Source organism: Denticeps clupeoides, chromosome 3 (genome assembly GCF_900700375.1).
Source record: "Denticeps clupeoides chromosome 3, fDenClu1.1, whole genome shotgun sequence".
Classification (NCBI taxonomy): Eukaryota; Metazoa; Chordata; class Actinopteri; order Clupeiformes; family Denticipitidae; genus Denticeps; species Denticeps clupeoides.
In genome coordinates this window covers 29,202,192-29,224,417 of record NC_041709.1, presented here as the reverse complement: position 1 = coordinate 29,224,417, position 22,226 = coordinate 29,202,192, and the positions used below count along the sequence as shown (strand labels likewise).

Below are 22,226 nucleotides of genomic sequence, written 5' to 3'. Positions count from 1 at the left end.
AGCATATTGTGCAGGTAATAATTCATTCGCAGAGTCTTTTGAGTTATTTCAATAGATGCATACATTCTGACAACACATTCTTTACCAACTATCTCCAGATGTGAAAACCATTACACCAGTCCAAGTCCCCAAGCCGCAAGTAACAGGTACTTTTATTTATTTCTCACAATTTTTACCAATTTTATCTGATAAAATGTGACATGACAAAATGAATAAATTATGTATATATCATATAAAGGGTTAATCCAAGGCAAGGTGTGTCTGAATTAGTTTAAAGCAGGGGTTGGCATCCCGAAACAGTGCGTCTCCTTGGGGCTTTGAAAAATAAATATCAATTTAAGTGTATAATATTTTTATGTATTTATTTACTTATTTTTATTGTAGTTCGACATTAGAATTATTGTGATCTTTTAACAATAAAATGCAATGTGTTAAATTTTCTGTCGCTCACAATATCTCGTGAGACCTCAGATCATAAAGGCGGCACAGGGATCACCTGCAGGTGCGAAGAATCACAGACAAAAACAGCAGCGTCCAGTGTATGGTGATGCTGCACTTGTGTTTTTTTTTACTGTTACACTGGTTTTGACTCTGTTTGCCCCCAAACGTCACCTTGAAGATTTACGTCAGTGTCTGTTTCAGTTTCCTGGTCATGGCTGCCCACTGCTCACCAAGGGTGATGGTTAAAAGCAGAGGGCACATTTCGTTGTGTCGCCGTGTGTTGTGCTGTGCATCACAATGACAATCACTTCACTTTCATTTTTCTACGTATCATAAAAGTAAAAATAATAGATGCAGTGTTACCTTTATTTCATGTGTCAAAAATGATTTGTGGCTCCTGATGCGGGTCCACCATGTTAAAGGTTAAAGGTTGAGTGTTAAAGGTTGCCGACCCCTGGTTTAAAACAATAAATAAAAACAAAATAAATTTATATAAAAACACTTCTTAAACCTTTAATAAAAACCCATCATTATCTCCAATATGTTTTACATTTTTTTTGCTTCACTATGTATCTTTAGATGTTGTGTGTATTTTGAACTAACACGTTTGCATTTTTTTTTATTATTCATTTATTTCTAGATGATGTAATTACATTTAGAGTACAAATTAAGTCTGACAGAGACCTTATAGCAATTGATACTGACAAGATCATTGTTCAACAGGTAAGTGATTTATAACCTAAACAAAAGACGTGTTGAAGTTCTGTAAAATGTAAAAAAGGACAAAATATCATGATTTGCAAATCTCATAAACCCATATTTTATTCACAACAGAATACTTAAAATGTTCTACACAGTGGCGTAGAGGTTAGCAATGTGGCCTCACACCTCCAGGGTTGAGAGTTCGAATCCGGCTCTGCACTTGTTCAGAGTTTGCATGCTCACTGTGTCATGGCACAGGCTTCCTCTGGGTTTTCCGGTTTCATTCCACTGTCCAAAGGCATGTACACTAGGTGAATTGGCTACTCTGACCTGCGTCCAGAGTGAAACTGAGAAGAATTTTTACATCACATCATCAGCATTAGATAAAGTCATCAAAGGTCTCTGAGAATCTCTGTGCAAAAGGCAAAATAATACTGGATGCCCGTGATGCTCCAGAAATTACTGTCTGTGAACGTGATTTGCTGAGCCATCCACAAACACAGGCAAAACCCAGAAATGAACATATTAATCAGATTAAATTATTATTATTTTTTTTTGGATGCTGCAGACCATCTTGTTGGTATGGGGGTGTCTTTTGTGCTTATGGAATTGGCTGCTTAACCCATCTGGAGTCATCTGTGCACATACATGCAGGTGTCAGAATAACATGAGGTGCTGGCAGAATCTGAGCTCTTTTCTTTATTATACTGTGAACAAGATAAGGGTTTATGAGATTAGTGAGTACTTTAGCACTTTATTTTTATGGAAAATTGCTCCTGTCAATTTAACCCTAATGTGTTTTCAGATCAAAGGAAAATTCATCAGACTGGGTTTGCCAAGTTACATCAAGCTGAGATTGACATTCATTCAGAGCACAAGTTCCTGAGAGAGAAACACATCATAAGGACTGTCCATGGTCAATGAACATAATCTAACTCAAATTTCCTTATTTCGTCATTTTGTATTTATGTATTTTTTACATATCAACTGTCAAACTATTAAAACGTTAACAAATTAATTGATTAATTGAGTATAATTCATAAGACTAATTATGCAATTATGCATATTTAAATAATTTATTTTCAGATACAAGTTGGGTTGGGAGGCAAAGACAGGGGGTGACGGGCAGATCCAGACTCTGACTCAATAAGTCAAATGGAAAAAATATTGAATGGTTTGGTTTTAAAAGTGAGACCCACACATGAGGTAAAATAAATCTAGTTGTGTTAAAGGCGTGAAATTTATATCAGATTTCTCATATACTGTATGTGAAACGAATTGCAGAAGTTAAATGTTAATTTTGACAACCCCAGTATTATTTGGGTCATAGTATGATCAAAGACATGACATTGTGACAGTCTCTAGTCTCTACAGTCTCTGCTCAGTGTGATTACATGTCTAGAAACTGATTTGATGGAACAATGTTTCAGAAGCCAGACAGAATCAAGGGCCACTGCCATCTTGTGCCCGCTTCCATTACTGCAAATGTTAGTTAGCACATTAAGAAATAATTCAGAATTCTCTTTACTACTTTCAATGAGTTGCAACAAATAAATACAAATTTATGTTTTTTACATTTTTGACATTTTGAGGCAGTTCAGGGATAAGTGTCTGGCTCAGGGACACAATGGTAGTAAATTGAGATTAAACATGTGACCCCTACATTGTGGTGATCCGGGGAATTTCCTCAAAATGCGTGTCAGAGTCACGGAAGGGAGCCTCTTCTGCTTTTATCTAAGCTTTTTTTTTGTGAGAGCTGCACAGGTGCGTCAAACAGCATTAGAGCAGAGAATAAGGTGAATTTGGAGAAATGTCCAGTCCTGCATACAAATTGCATCCTCACACACATCTATCATGCCAGGCTGTAACTTAACTCTGGTAAAATTACACCTAATTCTGTACAATGAGAGAAAATCAGTAACAAAGTGAGCCCGGATTAGGAATGTTCCCAGTTAAGAAGTACTGGGCTTGCCACTGAAAAGCATGTAGCCAGAGAGTTGTATTTGCATCAGACAAGCACAGATTTGGGTGATTGCTCCACCCGGAACTCAATTCTATTGTCATGACACGCAAACCAAACTTCAGAAAATAAGATGAAAACAGCAACCAAAATCAATAAAGAATACAAATTAAAAGAACATAAATTGAAAATAAATCAATCAGTATATAAACCATGAAGAAAAAATGGTCACGTTTTATCCAATATAATTGGCAAATCTATCCAGTATGTAATCAGCTGCTGTTCATATCCAATTCTCTACAGACTGCCTGTGAATATGAGCACCATATCTGCTAACCACTAACAGATCTTTGGGTGGCAGCAAGAAACATTTAGGCAAGCAACACTCTGACAACAAAAGCAAGATTTACCTACAATTTACCTACAATTTACCTGCAATAACAGTATGACTGCTGGGAAGTGAAGTGAATAACATTGATTATCTTGTTACAGTGGCTCCAGGCAGTAATTGGGTAGAATGCGAATGGCCAGATGTGAGTAATTCGCTTGGCTATGTCAAACCCAGGTCATCTGGTGTGCTTAACTTATGCCAGGAAATGATGTGGTACGGATGGGTACCAAGCCCTCTGTAGCAGATCTGTAGCAGTGGTGAGATGGGGCCTTCATCCAGGTTTCTATAGTGTAGTGGCTATCACGTTCATCTCACACGCGAAAGGTTCTCATTTCGAAACTGGGCAGAAATAGATTTGGGGCAGTTGTTAACCTAGCGGTTAATGAAGCGGCCCTGTAACCAGAAGGATGCCGGTTCGAATCCCGATCAAAGCCCCACACACTGGTCCCCAGGTGCCTGTCAAAGCTGCCCACTGCTCACCAAGGATGATGGTTAAAAGCCAAGGACACATTTCGTTGTGTCACCGTGTGCTGTGCTGCAGTGTATCATAATGACAATCATTTCACTTTTTTCATAAATCAGACTGGATCTTGTTACGTTCCTCAACCCTTTTTACAGTGTAACAGTGTGACAGTGTCCTCATGAAAGAGGGCACTGCCAGCAGGCTGTACAGCATTCATGTAGGTGGTGTTGGTTGAAAGATCTTGTGTGGAGCATCACATTGCAAATTCATGGTACAGTTCTGATGCATCCCATTGAATGACAATCAGGCTTATTTCATTTGTGCTTTTATCTGATTCAATGTGCTGTAAATTTATGGAGGGACTCAAACTAGATGTACAATTTGTTGCCCCTTCATAGTGTCCTATATAGTCTCCCCAGCTTTCTTGGGGACGCTACCTGCCCTCTCACACATGACCACATGGACTGCGCTAAGTCTGGAGAAATCTGGCAGTGCCACAGGCTCCATGTTATGAAGTAATGGTTCAGTGTTGGTGTGGGTTGCAAGATCAGGAGTTACCAACCCTGTTACTGCAGGACACACCTTATTCAACCTCTGTCCTTATGTCCACCCAGTTCTGGAGCTGAATCAGGTGCGGTGGGGCCAGGGAAATTTGCAGCCGAACGTATTCCATTACTAACAAATTGCACATTTATTTATTGGCACACTTTCCCACATTCACAAGTCTGTTGCTTCCACTGCTTTGCTTGTAATTTGCAAGGTGTTTTTCTTAAAATTTGTATGAATCGCCTGATTGTATTATTCATGATATTCAGGGCTCATCTTATCAGATGGCTTGAATATAAATAGTTGCTCTTTAAATCCAGGAACAGTGTAAGCAGTGCAATCAACATAATACATGAAAATATTTACACCATTTATCAGACACCCTTATCCAGAGCACCTTACAATCAGTAGTTACAGGGACAGTCCCCTCCCTGGAGCAACTTATGGTGTCTTGCTCAGGGACACAATGGTAGTAAGTGGGGTTTGAACCTGGATCTTCTGGTTCATAGGCGAGTGTCTTACCCACTAGGCTACTACCAACTGTGAGAGATAGAATGTTAAAACAATTAAAGAATTTATTTTTATATGGTGAAGTATTTAGCACCTATAAAAAAATTCTGGCCTTCACAGACCTGTTCCTTCTTCTTTAAGAAGCTCTTCTATCCTTCACTTAACTGTAATACAGTTACCTGTATTAATGGCACCTGTTGAACTTTTCTGTATAAGAGACACCTGTCCACACCTTCAAACTGTGGCCTAGCAGGTAAGGAAGCGGCCCTGTAATCAGAAGGAAGATCTGCATGAAAGAATGGAATACCAGCTACAGTGTGTGCAAACCTGGTGAAAACCTACAGGAAACATTTGATCTCTGTCATTGCCAACCAAGATTACATTTCAAAGTATTAAGGTGAAGTTTTGCTATTGGCCAAATACTTATTTAAATACTTAGCTTAAAATGATAAATAAAATGTGTATGAAGTTTATCATTTTAAGTTTGCTGCAGTGCAGTCAGCAAAGCATGGTTTCTAGAGCAAAACACTACACTGGTCTCAGGTTTGAAGGGTGCCTTTTCCAGATGGCATGTTTCCGCTCTTTCCAAAGATGCTCAATAGGATTGAGGTCAGGGCTCATAGAAGACCACTTTAGAAGAGTCCAATGTTTTCCTCTTAGCCATTCTTGGGTGTATTGGGTCATTGTCCTGTTGCAAGACCCATGACCTTCCTTCGCTTCCTCTGGTCCATGTTGAATGTGGTACACACCATGTCACCAAACAACACAGTGACTACCTGGAGCCCTATATATAAGTCCACTGACTGATTACAAGATTGTAGACACCTGTGATGCTAATTAGTGGACACACCTTGGATTAACATGTCCCTTTGGTCACATTATTTTCAGTCTTTTCTAGGGGTACCCTCATTTTTGTCCAGGCCTGTTTCATGAGTTTATTTTTTTTTTATAATTCTGTTGAAGCATGGTTGAAAAGCAATGTCAGACTTTTATTAGTTAAATTTCATGGACTTTTTATTTATTATTACTTTTGTCAGATAAGTTACTTTTGTTTGTTAAGTCATTTTTGTGACCATTTTTCTTTCATTGACTGAAGGGTACCAACAATTTTGTCCATGTGTGTATGTCTGATATTTATTTGTGAATTTTGAAACTAAACCGACTCCATAAGTGGTGGCCTAGCGGTTACGGAAGCAGCCCTGATTAAAAATAGACCTCTACTATGTGCCTTTTCTGCATAGGCTTTTGTTCTTGATTGCACTTCATCATAAATTGCAATTGCTATTTATTTTTTTGTTAGCCCTTTGTCGTGGGTAAATTTTGTTTTATGATTTTTTTTTTTGAGGTTTCATTTAAAACTGAAAGCCGTTTTCATTTACATAAAATAGAAAGTGCAATAAAAACGTTTACCTAAAATAATGAATAATTCTGATTAATAATCGTGATTACAATATTTATAAAAATAATCGTGATTTTCATTTTGGGCCATAATCTCACAGCCCTACTGGTAATGAGTAGTGTTTCAAAATCTGAAGTCTCTAGGGGTAAGTAAACATTTGTTTGCAACATGTAGTATTTACTGATTTGCATATGTTCACTTTAAGTTGATAAGTAATTTGTGCAGAGTTAGCATGATCAGAGAAAAACATTCACAAGCAACACAGTAGCCTATATATGTATTATTTATTATAATGTATAAATAATAATATTTATTATAGTATATAATAAATTCTGCCCTCCATTCCGACAGGTGGCAGTACTGCATCTGAACGAGCGGTTTACAGGCAGTGTTGCCAAACCCGCAGATTACCACGCAGTTTGTTTAACAATTCCATACGTTCAGAAAATATATCAAACAAAGTCCTTTATCTTACTTGTATCTGCACAATATATAATTTACATGTTTGTTGAGGTACTTTGATTGTAAGTAAATTTAGCGTGTCTGTTTAAAGTATCTGGCAACACGTACCGTTCATGGCGCTATGCAGTGAAAGCTTTGATTCAGGAACTATGTCAGACACCGAAATGGTTTTTTCCTCCATTATGGAGGTTTTAATCGATGCTGCAGTTACAGAACTGGACAAGTACCTAAACTGGGCGAATGGGACTGAGGTCGGAAGCGGACTGCCTGCTAGAGTGAAATACGAAATGACGGTGAGTGTGTGTGATTTTATTTACATTTTTATAATATGTTCCAGGTCATGCATCATGCTGCAGCGTGAGTATTGACGACAGTATTCTTCTTACTGGTTTTCGAGTCGCCCCGAATTTGATCTAGTTTACCGAAGGGGAGCATCTACTGTCGAGTCTCCCTAGTTATGGATCCGCCTGACTTTAAAATCTTTTAATTAACCTTTAAGACATTAAATAAACAGTAAACTGTATAAAATCGGAAAGCGCAGAGCTGACAGTGCTTTAAAACGTGAAGGTTCACGTCGATATGCAGGGATGTGCTAGAAGAACCGGGGGGGTCGGTCTCCCCCAATTCTGTAAACCGATGCACGAGTCTTCAGATGGAGAACAGCAGGATAACAGAGACTCGTTCACATTATGTCATTAACTGTGTGCACCGTGTGCTGTGCTGCAGTTTATCACAAGTGACAATCACTCGGCTTTATTAATTTATTATTAAATATTCACTTTGCAGAGAGAGTTCAGGTCCTTTATGCAGATTCTGAGCGCAGCAGCAGTTGAGAAGTTGCTGATGCATGTGGATGAGGTGTGGATGAAAAACCAGAATGCTGCAGCACCAGCAGAAGTTCTGATTGGTAGGTTCTTAATTACCTCAACTAAATCTCTTTATTTGGATGTGATCGATTGTATGGTCAAGAATTCCAACAATTTTGCAGATTGAGCAGGAAACATTAAATCAGAGGTTCCCAACCTGGTGTCCGTGTGACGGGGGAGAACCCAGGGGGTGCAGAACTGTATCCACGCTGAGGATTACCAGAATTAACTGAATTTCTATCAGTTTAGTCGGGTCGAGCTCACGCAGTAGATGATCAGTCAGCAAACATGAACTTCCGGGCCTATAGTACTTAATTTTTCTGTATGATTCGCTGTCTGTCAACTGGCTTTGGTGGTTGGTAAAAGTGTTTTGTGTGCTGTAAATTTGTTTGAATTAAAAAGGTGATGCGTTTTAATTGTCACGAGAGAGATTTTGAGGCAGTGAAACGGATTCAAGCTCCTGCACACATCCTTTCCTGCTTGTCTAGCGCTCATGTCTGGCTTTTGAAAAGCTGATTGTTGCCAGAGCTTGCATGGTCATGGCTGCAGGGCCATGCCTGCATGGAAATGGCGCAGTAAAAACACTTGACTGTGTGACTGATTTTTTTAATGCACCACACAGGTTAACCATCGGCTTGGGTCCGTTCGAACTACTGATTACAGCTCTAATATAGACACTGTCTCTCTCTCTCATATATATATATATATATATGAGACTCTTACATAACGCAGAAGAAGAACCGCTACACTATGATGAGCGCGGATGTATACCTAGCCGAATTGCACTGTAGGGGGCGAGAACGAGTCTTCGAACTGTGAAACTACCACATCAAACGTGACGTGTTGGTAAACAGTTGGTAAACACAAGTACATCTTATTGAACATAATTTAATTTCATCACCAATTATCATAGTAGAACAGCTTTCTCAAGCAGTTTGTGATGCATTTTGGAAACAGGAGATGAGCCCCTGGTCTAATGCGCCACCTGGCTTGAGAAACCCGTTCTCAAAGACTTACTTTTAGTCATTATTTGGGTAGCACACATATTCTGAATGCCTTTGGCAGAATTCAAATGAGCCATTTTAATCTAGATTAATATATTTTACTCTAGATTTACTCCACCTCTAATATATATATATATATATATATATATAGATGGAGAGAACCAAATGGCACTAATACTATAGGAAAGGTGAGAATAAGAACAAAACCTACAACTTCTGTTAATTTTTTTGCAAATATAAGTATATAGTGTTTTATTCTTTTAATGTGTGACTGCAGGAAGGATTTGGTGTTCGTGGCTTTTCTTGGACACGGGGAAAAAAGATTGGGAACCACTGCTTGGAATCACCTTTTTTAAAATTTAAATTGTCTTACAAGTATAACAGTATATAAAATACTTTTGCGCAAATGATGCACGCCATTTCATTTTTCACTTTGGTTTCTGTTTTTCTTTTTACAACAGGAACGCAAACGGTGAACAGCATGAACAAAGAAATAATATACGAAGTGGAATATGAACTTCCGGATGACAAGGACACGTCGTCTGCCCCGACAGAGCAGCCAGAGCCGCTTTTCGGTTGTCCCCAGCGTCCAGGGTGCGCTCGTAAGCTCACGCTTGGGGGGTTTTGCTGCAGACTGTGCGGCCTGCTGCTGAAGACGCAGCCAAACTCGAACGGACATCGCAGGAATCGCCAGGACTCGACCAGCACGAGTAACGAGAAGTTCCAGGGATGGCGCGAGGGTTCCCGGCCGCAGAAGAGGCCGCGCATCTGCGGCGTCGCCTGCAGGCGGTGCTCCGCGGCGGCATCACCGCGCCGGCACCTGCAGATCCACGCCAGGGCGCACGTTTGCACTTACTGCGGAGGCCGTTTCTCAGAGAAACAACGCGGCTACGTTTACACGGGAGGGACGCCGCGCTTTGGCCAACTGCGATGTGTCAAGAACGAGCGAAAGCAGAAGATTTTACGTTGCGGCCAGTGCGGACGGACATTTCTACACTCCCTTCATCTGAGAAGGCACCGGAAAATAATGCACACGACCGTCAAATGTGCGAAATGTCTGCAGGACTGCGGCGGACTGAGAGAGCTCAGGCTTCACGGGTGTGTTGGTCAGGAAAAAGAGACATCAGATCCCTGAGAAATATACATCTGGTATACGTTTACTGAGAAAAATGGCCAAGACGTGAGACCTTGCTGTTAGTTCAGGGATGGTGGCCCTGTTTTGCAGGAAGAGAGGCCTGCAGCGGTCAGCTCGAACGGTTCCTCGGCGTGACCTGTCCTGGGTGGGCAAAAATAAAATAAAGTGAAGTGACTGTCTGCTTCTTTACCCGACCATGGCCAGTTCCACAAAGATCAGGCATTGGCTGCTTTCCTGATTATGAGACAGAAAATACTTTAGAAACACATCGGTTTTGTATGTGATTCCTTGCTATGAGTAAAAGTGAGTAAAGTGCCTATAAACAAATACTCTGATTTCACATTGTCATTTATTAAAATTATTCAGAAAATCATGTTATCTTGGAAGAACCGTTATTTATTTTATTTGTTTTAGGAATTGCATCTATTCTAATAATCAATGGGCCACTTAAAATGACATGCTTGAACAAAAAATATGATAAGAATATCCAGAGCAAAGCAACAAGAGCAAAAAATAATAGTGCAAATAAATATATGATCTCAAAGAAAAAAACATACAAAACAATAAATATTTACAGCATTTATCAGACGCCCTTATCTAGAGCGACTTAGAATCAGTAGTTACAGGGACAGTCCCCCTGGAGACACTCAGGGTTAAGTGTCTTGCTCAGGGACACAATGGTAGTAAGTGGGATTTGAACCTGGGTCTTCTGGTTCATACCCACTAGGCTACAGCCACCCCAAATAGCCATGACAGGTACCGTAAAGCGACTACATTTAAAATGTCGTTTCGTCCTCATGATCGACGCCCGTCTGGGCCGCCAGGCGGCGCCACGTTCCGTGACGTCTGCGAGGGACTATCGCCGCAGAAGAAGGAGCGTCTCTCCTGCCGAAAGTTTGACACGTTCGATCCGAAACGAGGCGATCGGGCCCCCGCCGCGGCGATGGCGGAAATCCACTCCCTCTTCTCCTCCATCATGGGGGTCCTGGTGGAAGCTGCCGTGTCCGAGATGGGAAAGTGTCTGCAGGAGCTGCTTCGGGTTCCGCGAAAACAGAAGAAAGGGGCTCAGAACTTCGGTCCCGCCGATGAGATGACCGTGAGCTCAGCCGCCCGCCCGACCGTCCCGACGCATTGTTTTGGGGTTGGCAGAACGTTGTTTTAATGTTGAGGATCTTCTCTGGCGTTGCAGAAGAGTTTTGCCTCGTTCATGGAGGTCCTGAGCACCGCCACCGTGGACAGGATGCTGCTGCTCCTCAGGCAGAGAGGCGCGGACCCCCCGGACCCCCGGTGCGGCGACGACGACGACGACGACGATTCCCGGGAGAGCGGCCTGAGAGACGAAGGTGGGAACGCGGTTCAAATGACTGCTGAGTAGGAATACTGTGTGTGTGTGTGTGTGTGTATAAGTGTAAGTAAATGATGGGACCTAAACACTTAGTGTGTGTGTGTGTAAGTGTAAGTAAATGATGTGACCTAAACACTTAGGCCGCTATTTTCGGACCGGCATATTTTTTATAAAGGTGCCCTCGAGATGAACTTTTCACACAGTGTCGGCGATCCACAATCGAACAACACAAGTCCATAAAATGTCATGGATAAAATACAATGGATTGAGACAGTTTAAAAAGCTGAATTTTATTTGCTGAAATGGACTCCTCCTGTGAGGAGAAACTATGCGCATTCCCGGCTCAGGTGTGATTTTTGGTCCCGAATCCTGAAGTCCGTGTGGGCTCCTTCTGTGAAGCTTTGGTTCTTTCAATAGATTTTCTAGAGGAGTCAGGTTGCAATATAAATTCGACCACAGACAGTAGACGGTATGTATGGCGGTAAATTTCAATGTAATTGTTAAAAGGGTAACATATGTCTATAGCAAACGCACTGCATGGTTTACGTGTTTCAAAGTAGCCGTGAACGTAGAATATTTACTATAACTGCAATTTGCAGTTATAGAAAAAAAAAAAGATACCATTTGAACATCTCTTCTATAAAGGTTTTGACCTCAGTAAAGGTTAGCAGAGGGTCCTGTATTTGACAGGCATTCGTAGAACATTCATTTTCTCTCACTCATTAAACAATTCCCCATTTTCACAAAGTCATGTTGGTCGATGAACTTACACACACACGCATGTTGATTTTTGAATTGCTGCAACCGATAAATTGTGAAATTGCTAAACGATACGGCTGCTCTTCCACTCACTGCTTATGACTGCATGGAACGCCCAAGCCTGACCCTATTATGTACAGCTTTCACAAGTGTGAAATTGCATGATGTACAGTACAGGCCAAACGTTCAGACGCACCTTCTCATTCAATGTGTTTTCATTATTTTCATGACCATTTACATTAGTAGATTCCTAATGAAGGCATCAAAACTATGAATGAACACATGTGGAGTTATGTACTTAACAAAAAGTGGAGACCTGGCCTCCACAGTCACCGGACCTGAACCCAATCGAGATGGTTTGCGGTGAACTGGACCGCAGAGTGAAGGCAAAGGGGCCAACAAGTGCTAAACACCTCTGGGAACTCCTTCAAGACTGTTGGAAAACCTTTTCAGGTGATGACCTCTTGAAGCTCAAAAAAGCAGTAATTAGAGCAAAGGGCGGCTATTTTGAAGAAACTAGAATATAAAACATGTTTTCAGTTATTTCTCCTTTTTTGTTGAGTACATAACTCCACATGTGTTCATTCATAGTTTTGATGCCTTCAGTGAGAATCATGAAAATAAAGAAAACACATTGAATGAGAAGGTGTGTCCAAACTTTTGGCCTGAACTATACATGGATTTACACACAGAGTTTGACCCCACATGTATTGTATATTAAATCATTCCCTGTCTTTCCACTTGAAAGCTGTACTTTGAAATGTTGCATACAATCAAAAGCGCATGTATAAATTTGTATTGCGTACCGTTTCTACCGCGCAGTGCTGATTTCAGGTCAGGTGTCTGCCTGGGCCATTCTAGCAGCTTTTTGTGAGATTTCTTGGTTGTGCGTTTGGGACCATTGTCTACCTGACACGTCCACCCTCGTTATGCTGCCAACGGATTTTTTCAAGAATGCTTTGGTACATTTTTCTTTAATGATGATTCTTCAATTTCATCATAAACATTTCATTAAAACGCTGCATCTTCATTCTGGGCCAATTTAAACCCGTCAATATGTCACATGCACAAGCATTGGTAAAGGTGGCGTTTCTTTTCCTTTTTATCTAATTATTTCGATTTCTGTTACCGATCAAGGCATCGATTTTGGTCTAAAAGTAGCAGCTGATTTCATGAACTGACGCGTTCTCTCTTCTCATAGAATCTCGTGTGGAAAACAGCCTGCCCACTGCGTCTGACCTCCAGCCACTGGACACAGAGGACCCCGTGGAGCACAAAACCGAGAGCGCGAGCCCGGAGAGGAGCCTGAACAGCACCGGTGGCGGAGGAACCTTACTCTCTTGCCGCGTCTGCCACGGCCTTTTCCCGGACGTCCGCCTGCTGGAAATCCACGGGATAATTCACAAGGAGAAGCCGTTCGGCTGTGACCTGTGCAGCGAAGGTTTTAAGTCGATGTCCCTGCTGCAGCAGCATCAGAAGAGCCACGCCCCGAAACGTCCCAGGTGCGACGGGAGGTTCGTCCAGAGACGAGGTTTATCGCGGCACAAGTGCTTTGTGGCTGAACCGGTGTCGGGGGAGGAGGAGGATGGCGGCGGCGACGCTGAGGCCACGTGCACTCGTTGCCCCGGGACGCTCAGGCAGAAGCCGGCGGCGGACGAGAAGCCGTACTGCTGCGAGCTGTGCGGGACGCTGTTCAAGACCCGGTGCTCCCTGAACAGGCACCAGCGGGTCCACTCTGGAGAAAAGCCCTTCTCCTGCGACGTGTGCGGCAAGGGCTTCCGGCGGCGCTCGCACGTCCAGCAGCACAGGATCGTCCACACCGGGGAGCAGAAGTACATCTGCAGCGTCTGCGGCAAGACCTTCAAAACCAGCAGCAACCTGAACCGACACCAGGTGACGCACACCAGGCAGAAACCGCACGGCTGCTCGCTGTGTCCCAAGACCTTCACGGCGGCGTCCAGCCTGAAGGTGCACATGTTCAAGCACGGCGGCGAGAAGTGCTTCAAGTGCGACGTGTGCGAGAAGACCTTCAGCACCCCCAATGTGCTTAGGACCCACATGAACCTTCACGCGGCCAGCAAAGCGCACACGTGCCCGGTGTGCCTGAAGAGCTTCATCTTCCAGAACGTTCTCTACAAGCACATGAGCGTTCACACCGGCCACAGCCACCCACAGCTCAGGTACGCGTGCAGCTACTGCCCCAAGCGGTTCCACCTGAGGACCCTGCTGGACATTCACGTGCGCACGCACACCAAGGAGAAGCCCTTCAGCTGCCACCTGTGTGGCAAGAGCCTCGCCACGGCGGCCAGCCTGATGGTGCACATGCGGAACCACACCGGCGAGAAGCCGTACGGCTGCGAGGAGTGCGGGAAGCGCTTCAGGCAGCTGGGACATCTGACCACGCACAAGAAAATCATGCACGTTCCTGTCCAGTGTAAGAAGTGCGAGAAGTCGTACGCTGGAGAGCGAGAGCTGAGGCGTCACCACTGTTAAGTAAAGACTTGAAATTATGCAACGTGTGCGAATGTTTTGTTGGGACTGAATCTAATAAACGCAGTACAATAATAATGCAGTATAACTGTAAAATGTCACCATTTCACTGGCCCATTTGAGCCCTTTGAAATAAAACCAAAGTCTTCAAGATCTTTGTATGACTTCTGGACAGTTCAGGTATTTAACATAAAACAAATTTAAAAAGTTGAATTAAAAAATTATATATTTTTGTAAGGACCCATCCCCTCCCTTCCAAAAAAAAATTATTACAGCATAGTTATTACTCCATAGTGTCACAATGCTATACAGTACAGGCCAAAAGATTGGACACACCTTCTCATTCAATGCGTTTTCTTTATTTTCATGATGATTTACGTTGGTAGATTCTCATTGAAGGCATCAAAACTATGAATGAACAAATGTGAAGTTATGTACTCCTTCATAGAGAGTGTCATATCATTCTCCATCATCTGCTGGTCCCATTCCACCAGTGTGCAGAACAGAAGTCGGCTACAGAGTGCTGTCAGCGTGTCCTCCAAGATCATTGGACTGCCTGTGAGATCCTTATCACACATCTGTGACCAGCAGACATGCAGGCTGGTACTCAAGATCATCAGAGACCCCTCAAAGCTGTCCTTCTACTGAACTCTGGACATCCCCCCAAAACAACCATGATCACCTGACACACTTTTTAAATGATGCACCTTACTGCTCCTTTACAGTTATTTATAGTTACAGTTGTTCATAGTGCAATATAAGGAAAATTAATTTTGTGTGTCCTATGTTGCGTCTATTGTGACTAGTGTTATATGTGAGCTGCTCCACTGTGCCTTCTAAATTGCCCCTTGGGGACAAATTTGCAATTATTATATTTATTGCATGTTTTCAGACAGCATGGTGGCACAGGCACTAATGTGTTGCATTTCTGTTTGGATAATTCATGTTTAAATAAACCATAGTTTGGCAATACTGTATCCACCAACACATACACGCCAGACACTGCTGTTGGTGTTTTTATATGCTAATATTCATTGTAAGTAATTAAAGTTGAGCTGACCTATAATTGGTTTAGTGTGTGTGTGTGTGTGTGTGTGTGTGTGTGTATATATATATATATATATATATATATATATATATAGCTTTATTAATAAACAGTGTTGGGAAGGTTACTTTTAAAATGTATTCTGTTACAGAATACATGCCCCAAAATGTAGTTTGTAACATATTCCGTTAAGTTTCTCAATGTGAGTAACGTATTCTGAATACTTTGGATTACTTAATATATTGTCATGCTTTTTACAACTACATGAATGTAGCAATCACAGATAATAAAAAAGCCCTGTTTTTCCTTAACCGTTTCTTTATTTATAAAGCTGAAATGTGGAAGAGGAACATTAAATATGCCATTGAAAAGTATTTACTGTTATGGTCACCAACATATTCCATCACTTAGTTAAAATAAAAAGTAGCCTTGCACAAGAAAAATGACCCTCTTTTTGATTAGGACCGCACCTTCCTCGCGGCGGCCATTAACAGCCATCTCCGTACTGCACGGCCCTCCTCAAACCCTCCGAGCGGCGAGGTTAAACCGGGTGATGGCGTGTCACCTTACACACACAGTCAATGTGCACTGTAAGAGTATAAAGCTCATGGTGCAAACTTGAGGGACTGCGCATGCGCACATCGGCTAGGTAGCACAACTCGATAGGCAGCATGTTTCGACAGAACACCTGTGTTATGCGTGGTCCACGCAGCGTGGAATTACCAAAATTAGAGAGGAGATATAGAGGGGATAGCATAACATATGAAACAGGAAATGACTGCCGTGTAATCCATTTATTTAAAAAAATAACTGTATTTTGATTATCACTCATTTAAAAGGTAACTGTAAAAAATACGGTTACTCATATTTTGTATTCTAAATACGTAACGCCGGTACGTGTATTCCGTTACTCCCCAACACTGTTAATAAATGGTGGGGAAACTGGGGTGAAGAGGAAGAGGATCCGCTACGCAGACATTTAACGTAAAGAATGGAAGAAAATTGGCTTCGTGATCTCATTTCCGCCTGCGCTGCCCAATTAGAGCCTCACCAATCACAGCAGCTCATTAAAATGTGGGCGGGGCATTTAGTTTAATAAGTAGGCATCTCTTTACTGCTCGTAGTTGTACGTCTTGGTGTGCGTTGACGCCTGGATTACGGTGATTTGAAAAAAAAAACAAAAAAAAAAAAACAAAAAAAAACAACGGTGTTTTTTCTCTTAGAAACAGACTGTAATTGTGTGTGTGTGATTGTGATTTCTCAAGTCTTCCGTAGCTATGAAGGAGCTGGTCGAAGAAAACCTACCCGGCACCGAATACGGGTGCTTGGTCACCAACCGCTATGGTAACTTGTTGGACGACGACTCGGACCCTTTTGAAGTTCTTCGCCAAGCCCAGGGGGAGAAGCCCAAAGCCAAGAAGAAAGACGACCCAAAGAAGACGAACGTCGGCAAGCAGGCCAGAAAGGAGTCTCAGAAGGACCGGAAGCTGTTCGTTCCTGTCGCTGACGGGGAAAGTTCTAATGCTAAACCTGTGATCGGTAAAACCCGACGCTAATCGGCAGATTCTACGTAGACCATTACAGTTCATTTTTGCTCAGGGTTAATTATCGTAACTGTGCCTTTTATTAAAAAAAAACACGTCTTGTTGAATCAGGATTCGTTCACTCGAATCCGATTCGCTTTCCAAGTCTCGGTTCTGATGACTCGGTTCCTCCGGTTTCGCCGCAGGCCCGAGACGTCCGGCTCGTGGAGGAGGACCGCAGCAGCAGCACGACGACAGGCGCGTCACCTTCTCCGAGCCTTTTCTAGGCTTTTCGGCGGAGAGGCACGTCTGCCCGCATAATGCGCTTTGTCTGAAGTCCGCTTAAGATTTTGTTGTGATGTGTGTTTCTGGTCCACATCAGATCCTCCGAGCAGGATGAACGGGGCAGCAGAGGTCGGGGAGGAAGAGGCCGTGGAGGAAGAGGAGGGTTTCCCAGGTCTCCAGACGGATTTGATCCCAGAGGCAAGAGGGAGTTTGAACGTCACAGTGGCAGCGATCGAGCGTAAGGAACACATTGTGTACCACAAAGTTGTGTAGCTCCTTTTTGTTATTTACAACATTTCGAGTATTTTGGACCATTTCAGGAGTATTCGGTCCGAGGAGAAACGGGGTGGCAGTGGCTCTCGAAACTGGGGGTCTGTGAAGGACCAAATGAGGTATGAAATTAGTCCCTTTGTGTGAGGCAAGTGTGCATTCTGCACTATGGTCTTTATGAGCACTGCAATAAGTATTTAGAACTCCTTTTTTAATACTGATTACAGTACTCTCCACCAGGATTTGTTTGATTTCAGGTCCTTAAATGCAATGGGTGTAATGGTTTAATTATGAAAATGAAGCTCATTCTACTATAATTATTCTTCCCTTGAATATTCCGTGGGAACTAATGTTGACCCTGTTATGCAGTGCTGAGGCAGAGAGGATTGCCACTGAGGAGTCTGGTGAAGGGGAAGAGCTTCCAGAGGGAGTGGAGGCTGATCCAGAGAATCAGTAATTTATAAAAATTTAGCTACTTTACTTTAAATCAGTGTCTGGAAGTCTCCTTTTAAATTTCCGCATCCCCACCTTTTTAAGGTCTCTGGATGTGGAAGTGGTAGAGGTGGCCCTTGAGATGACTCTGGACGAGTGGAAGGCTCTCCAGGAGTCAAGCAGGCCTAAAATTGACTTCAACATCCGCAAGGCTGAGAGCAGTGTGCCATCAAAGGCTAGGGTCATCCATAAATCAAAAATTCTGGAGGCAAGTTATGCTGATTCTGACTTGTAAAGGTTGACGACCCCAACCCCGCCCCCCCTTAAAAGAAGTCATTTTGTGCCACCAGGGACAATGTGGTGACCTGAATGGAGAAGGCAACGAAATGTATGTTTTTCGCCGTCCTGCGAATGACATCACGTCACAACTCGAAATAAACTTTGGCAGCCTCACGCGACCATCTCGTGGAGGCCGAGGAGGGAGGGGTGGCAGAGGTGGGCGTGGTGCTGCTGCCCCAAGACCTGAGACATTGCAACCAGCCTTTGTGGAAGTGGTAGGTTTTATATTTTCCTTTTTCCTCCCCATTTCATGTCTGTGAACTAGATTTAATCAAGTGGGACATAACTGTCCAAATAAGTGTTTTGCTTTTACTGCTGCTGGATCATATTGTTTTTATTTATTAATTTTCCTTCTCACTGTAGTTGGAATCTTTTGTCTCTTCCTGTTTACAGGCCCCAAACCCTGATGACCCTGAGGATTTCCCTGCCTTGGCCTAATTTTTGTACCTTCGATTATTAGCTGAAGCGCTTAAGCTCTGGTTCACCTGTGTAAAATGACCAAATAAAAATAAAGCAATGTTAATGGACTTGCTCTTCTGAAGGTTTGGTTTTGTGTTCTACAGTGTTTCCAAAAAGTCTTTGACTGACTTAAGGTGATCTTGCCACTAGGTGGTGGTCAAAGACCACCTCGTGTCTCCTGCCTTAGTTACTGTTCTGCTTTTAAAACGTTACTAATGAGTAAAGATTAGTCATTTAAATTTTTTGGAACTTTTAAACTGGTTTCATTAAATAGACCTGAAGTCTATGTACTGTAAAATGAACTATTCCTGCCAATTTTAAAAGGTCTTAAATTGTATACTGTACAGAAGCAAATATGTGGCAAGTGGTCCCTGTTAGCATAATAGTTTCTAAAATATGTACCTGCAGGGTTTCTCAACCTTATTAAAATGCGTAGATGCTTTGATTTGTAAGAGCAGTTTTGTGATTTCTTTCCAGCAATTCATAAAATTAAATCTAAGCTTGATCACTGCCTGTGAACCAGACCACTTCTACAGGAAGGTGCTCTTTTTGCACTGTTTTAACAGTTGCTTTGTGGGCCTGTTATGGTCATTATCCAGTTAATCCTGTTAAAATGGCTCAGCTGAGCCCTTTCTGACTATCTTTTATAAACTATTTCAATGACTGGTTTACTGGACTCTCTTGCAACATGTACAGTTTGCCAATTCCAGGCAGGTCCCTTGACCTGTAATGACTGGCTTTGCTCACACACAGGAACATGGAGACCCTTTGAAAAATAATTTTGATTAGTTTATAGATTTCTCAAGGTTGAAACCTTGTATTTCCTGATTTATATTAATTTTCTGAATTTGTCTAGTGTGATTATTTAGATTATTGTACTAAATCAAGACTGTACCATTCAAAATGTATAATATATATTATATGCTATATATAGCAAACCAGCTCTTGTTTTCTCATATATTCGGTGAATATCCTTGCGGCAGATTTAATGGAGGCTTCACCGTAAACGCTGGACTTAGTGCCCCGCCCGTGGCCTTGCAGGGCTTGTTACGCTGAGGTGTGTGCTGTTGGTGTCACATAGTCCATACCACACCGACGGAGGAGAGCCAGACGGATAAGCCTCCTACTGGAGGAAGAACGACCCGCATAATGTATGCCATAGCTTCATTTGCGGAGTTCCGAATATCTCCAAATGTCTTCTGCTGGATTAAGGGCATGTGGGGTAGAATCCTTCCGAGGTTATGGCCTTTTGTAATTGTTACCCAAAATGTGTATACATAGCAGGTATACAGGGATGGATAGATTAAGGGATTTACAAAGGAGCTGCTTATGAACATTCTTGTTTGCCTTCTCACTCTGACATTTTCCGTTGGCAGCTATGACAGGGTGGTAGTAGCCTAGTGGGTAACACACTCGCCTGTGAACCAGAAGACCCAGGTTCAAATCCCACTTACTACCATTGTGTCCCTGAGCAAGACACTTAACCCTAAGTTTCTCCAGGGGGACTGTCCATATAACTACTGATTGTAAGTCGCTCTGGATAAGGGTGTATGATAAATGCCATAAATGCCATGTAAATGTATGAACATTTGAGCATTTTTTAAAAATGTTTCTTATGTGGAGAGTCCGTGGAGGCTCCATTGGAAAGCTCTGGTTGCTGAATAGACCTTGTGTCCACCATGGGGTTCAGCAAGTTCAGGGTGACGACAGGAGGGCTCCATTGATCTCAGTCAGTCTTCCCACTCCTCTGCTTGACATGTGTCTAAGAAAAGTAAGAAGAGAGATAGAGAGAGCAATAAAAATGTGCTGATGGCCATCCACCCCATGCTTGCTGTTGGTCCAGGATTGCATTCGCAATGCTTCAGGACATAACTGCTGAACAGACAGCAGTTTGTTGTGCAGCCTGGTGATTAATTAGGTAACGATGAAGGACCGCTGACCCTGAATCAGTACTAATAACCCCAAATAAGTAACCCTAACCCCACTTTCATTATTTATCCTGTCATGTGTCTCAAGCACAAAATGGAGTTTCACCACTTGGGTTAACTGACATTTATATTTCTGCCATTTATCAGATGCCCTCATCCAAAGTGACTTACACGTGTCTTGCTCAGGGACACAATAGTTGTAAGCTGGGTTTGAACCTGTGACTTTGCAGGTTATCTGGGCTTATCATTTCAGAAATGAAAGTTGCCTGGTTGGGTATCATCAGTAACAGCAAAAAGTTATTTCTAGTTTGAGTATTTACCTCCCAAAACCACTGATATCATAAACACTTATAAACTTATTTATATCTGCTTCTGGTACTACAGTTACACAACAAAGACTAACAGAAGAATCAAAGACTCAAAACAACATCAGTACCATCTGCAGAGTCATGAACAGGGTGACCAGAAGCAAAAAGACAAAGTCAAAATACTACTTGGTTGTGGCACAATGTGGGACCAATGCCAATTGGACAAAAATGGATGTGATGTTGATCTGATTTCACAGAGCACCAGCATTAGCAAATGTGTGTCTAAGACGTCTCAGTCTGTATAGAATACCTTGAATACGTTGCCTTCCACTCAGAAACCTCTTATTGAGTTGTTGTTGACATGTTAGGGTTCATCTTCCACTTTAATGCTCGAGTCCATTGTGTAATCGTTGTGAACCATGGTCATTGCCTGAACACATTTACATGTGGAAAATAATAACACTAGTCCCCACGGGACTAAATGTCCATTTGGATAAGGAACTTCAAGGCCTGGAGAAACAACCCATGGTCTTGAGTCCCCCTCGCCGTTGTCCGATGTGTGTCAAGGTTACCCTTTATGACAGAAGAGCTGTGGGGCTGAAAGAGCTGAATACGCCTTATTGATTTCGAGCTCAAAGGCTGATGCCGTTAGCATCCTTGAATACCGATATGAATGCACATGAGAGGGCCACAGGCAGAGGAACCATTTCCTTTGTACATATTTGCCTGTTAGATGTGATTTCCATTCAGGTAACATTGCTTGGACGCCGGGTATTGCTTTTCCCTCTATCCGATCGTAATTGAATGATTAAGAAATAGACTTATTGCTGTCTCCTTAGCCGGCAATTTGTGGTCCCAAAAGTCATCAGCTGATCTTCCATCCTCAGCAGCAATCAATCCTCCATGTGAAAAATAATTATGGCAAAATGTCCCATGTATAATTTAAATTCGCTAAAGCCCCTGTACTGGGAAGTGGTTAATGGTGGAATCTGATAAACGGGTAAATGCTTTCCACCCTGTGAGGATGCTGTGGCAGGGAGGAAGGAGGATGCAAACGCACGCCTCACAAACACGGGGTTTTAATAAATTACACACAGATGCTAGATATTCACGAATGAAACGAGTTTTAAAAACATATAGAAAACGGACGAATCCCTTTATGCT

At 42.4% G+C, this 22,226-nt stretch overlaps 3 protein-coding genes across 3 annotated transcripts; all 3 read left to right on the top strand.

Moving 5' to 3' along the window:
- The first annotated feature begins 6,860 nt into the window (after positions 1 to 6,860).
- Positions 6,861 to 10,120, top strand: LOC114786870 (zinc finger protein 467-like). Its single transcript, XM_028974430.1, has 3 exons — positions 6,861 to 7,167; positions 7,661 to 7,781; positions 9,206 to 10,120. The coding sequence occupies exons 1-3, from the start codon at positions 6,988 to 6,990 to the stop codon at positions 9,877 to 9,879; spliced, it is 975 nt and encodes a 324-aa protein (XP_028830263.1). The 5' UTR covers positions 6,861 to 6,987; the 3' UTR covers positions 9,880 to 10,120.
- Positions 10,121 to 10,737: 617 nt separating this feature from the next.
- LOC114786727 (zinc finger protein OZF) lies at positions 10,738 to 15,608 on the top strand. The gene is made up of 3 exons (XM_028974102.1): positions 10,738 to 10,975; positions 11,069 to 11,222; positions 13,185 to 15,608. The coding sequence occupies exons 1-3, from the start codon at positions 10,823 to 10,825 to the stop codon at positions 14,474 to 14,476; spliced, it is 1,599 nt and encodes a 532-aa protein (XP_028829935.1). The 5' UTR covers positions 10,738 to 10,822; the 3' UTR covers positions 14,477 to 15,608.
- Positions 15,609 to 16,706: 1,098 nt separating this feature from the next.
- Positions 16,707 to 18,866, top strand: LOC114786857 (plasminogen activator inhibitor 1 RNA-binding protein). The gene is made up of 8 exons (XM_028974403.1): positions 16,707 to 17,057; positions 17,248 to 17,344; positions 17,424 to 17,564; positions 17,647 to 17,718; positions 17,966 to 18,049; positions 18,134 to 18,296; positions 18,379 to 18,582; positions 18,761 to 18,866. Exons 1-8 carry the CDS (start codon positions 16,796 to 16,798, stop codon positions 18,803 to 18,805), a joined length of 1,068 nt encoding a protein of 355 aa, XP_028830236.1. The 5' UTR covers positions 16,707 to 16,795; the 3' UTR covers positions 18,806 to 18,866.
- The last annotated feature ends 3,360 nt before the right edge of the window (positions 18,867 to 22,226 follow it).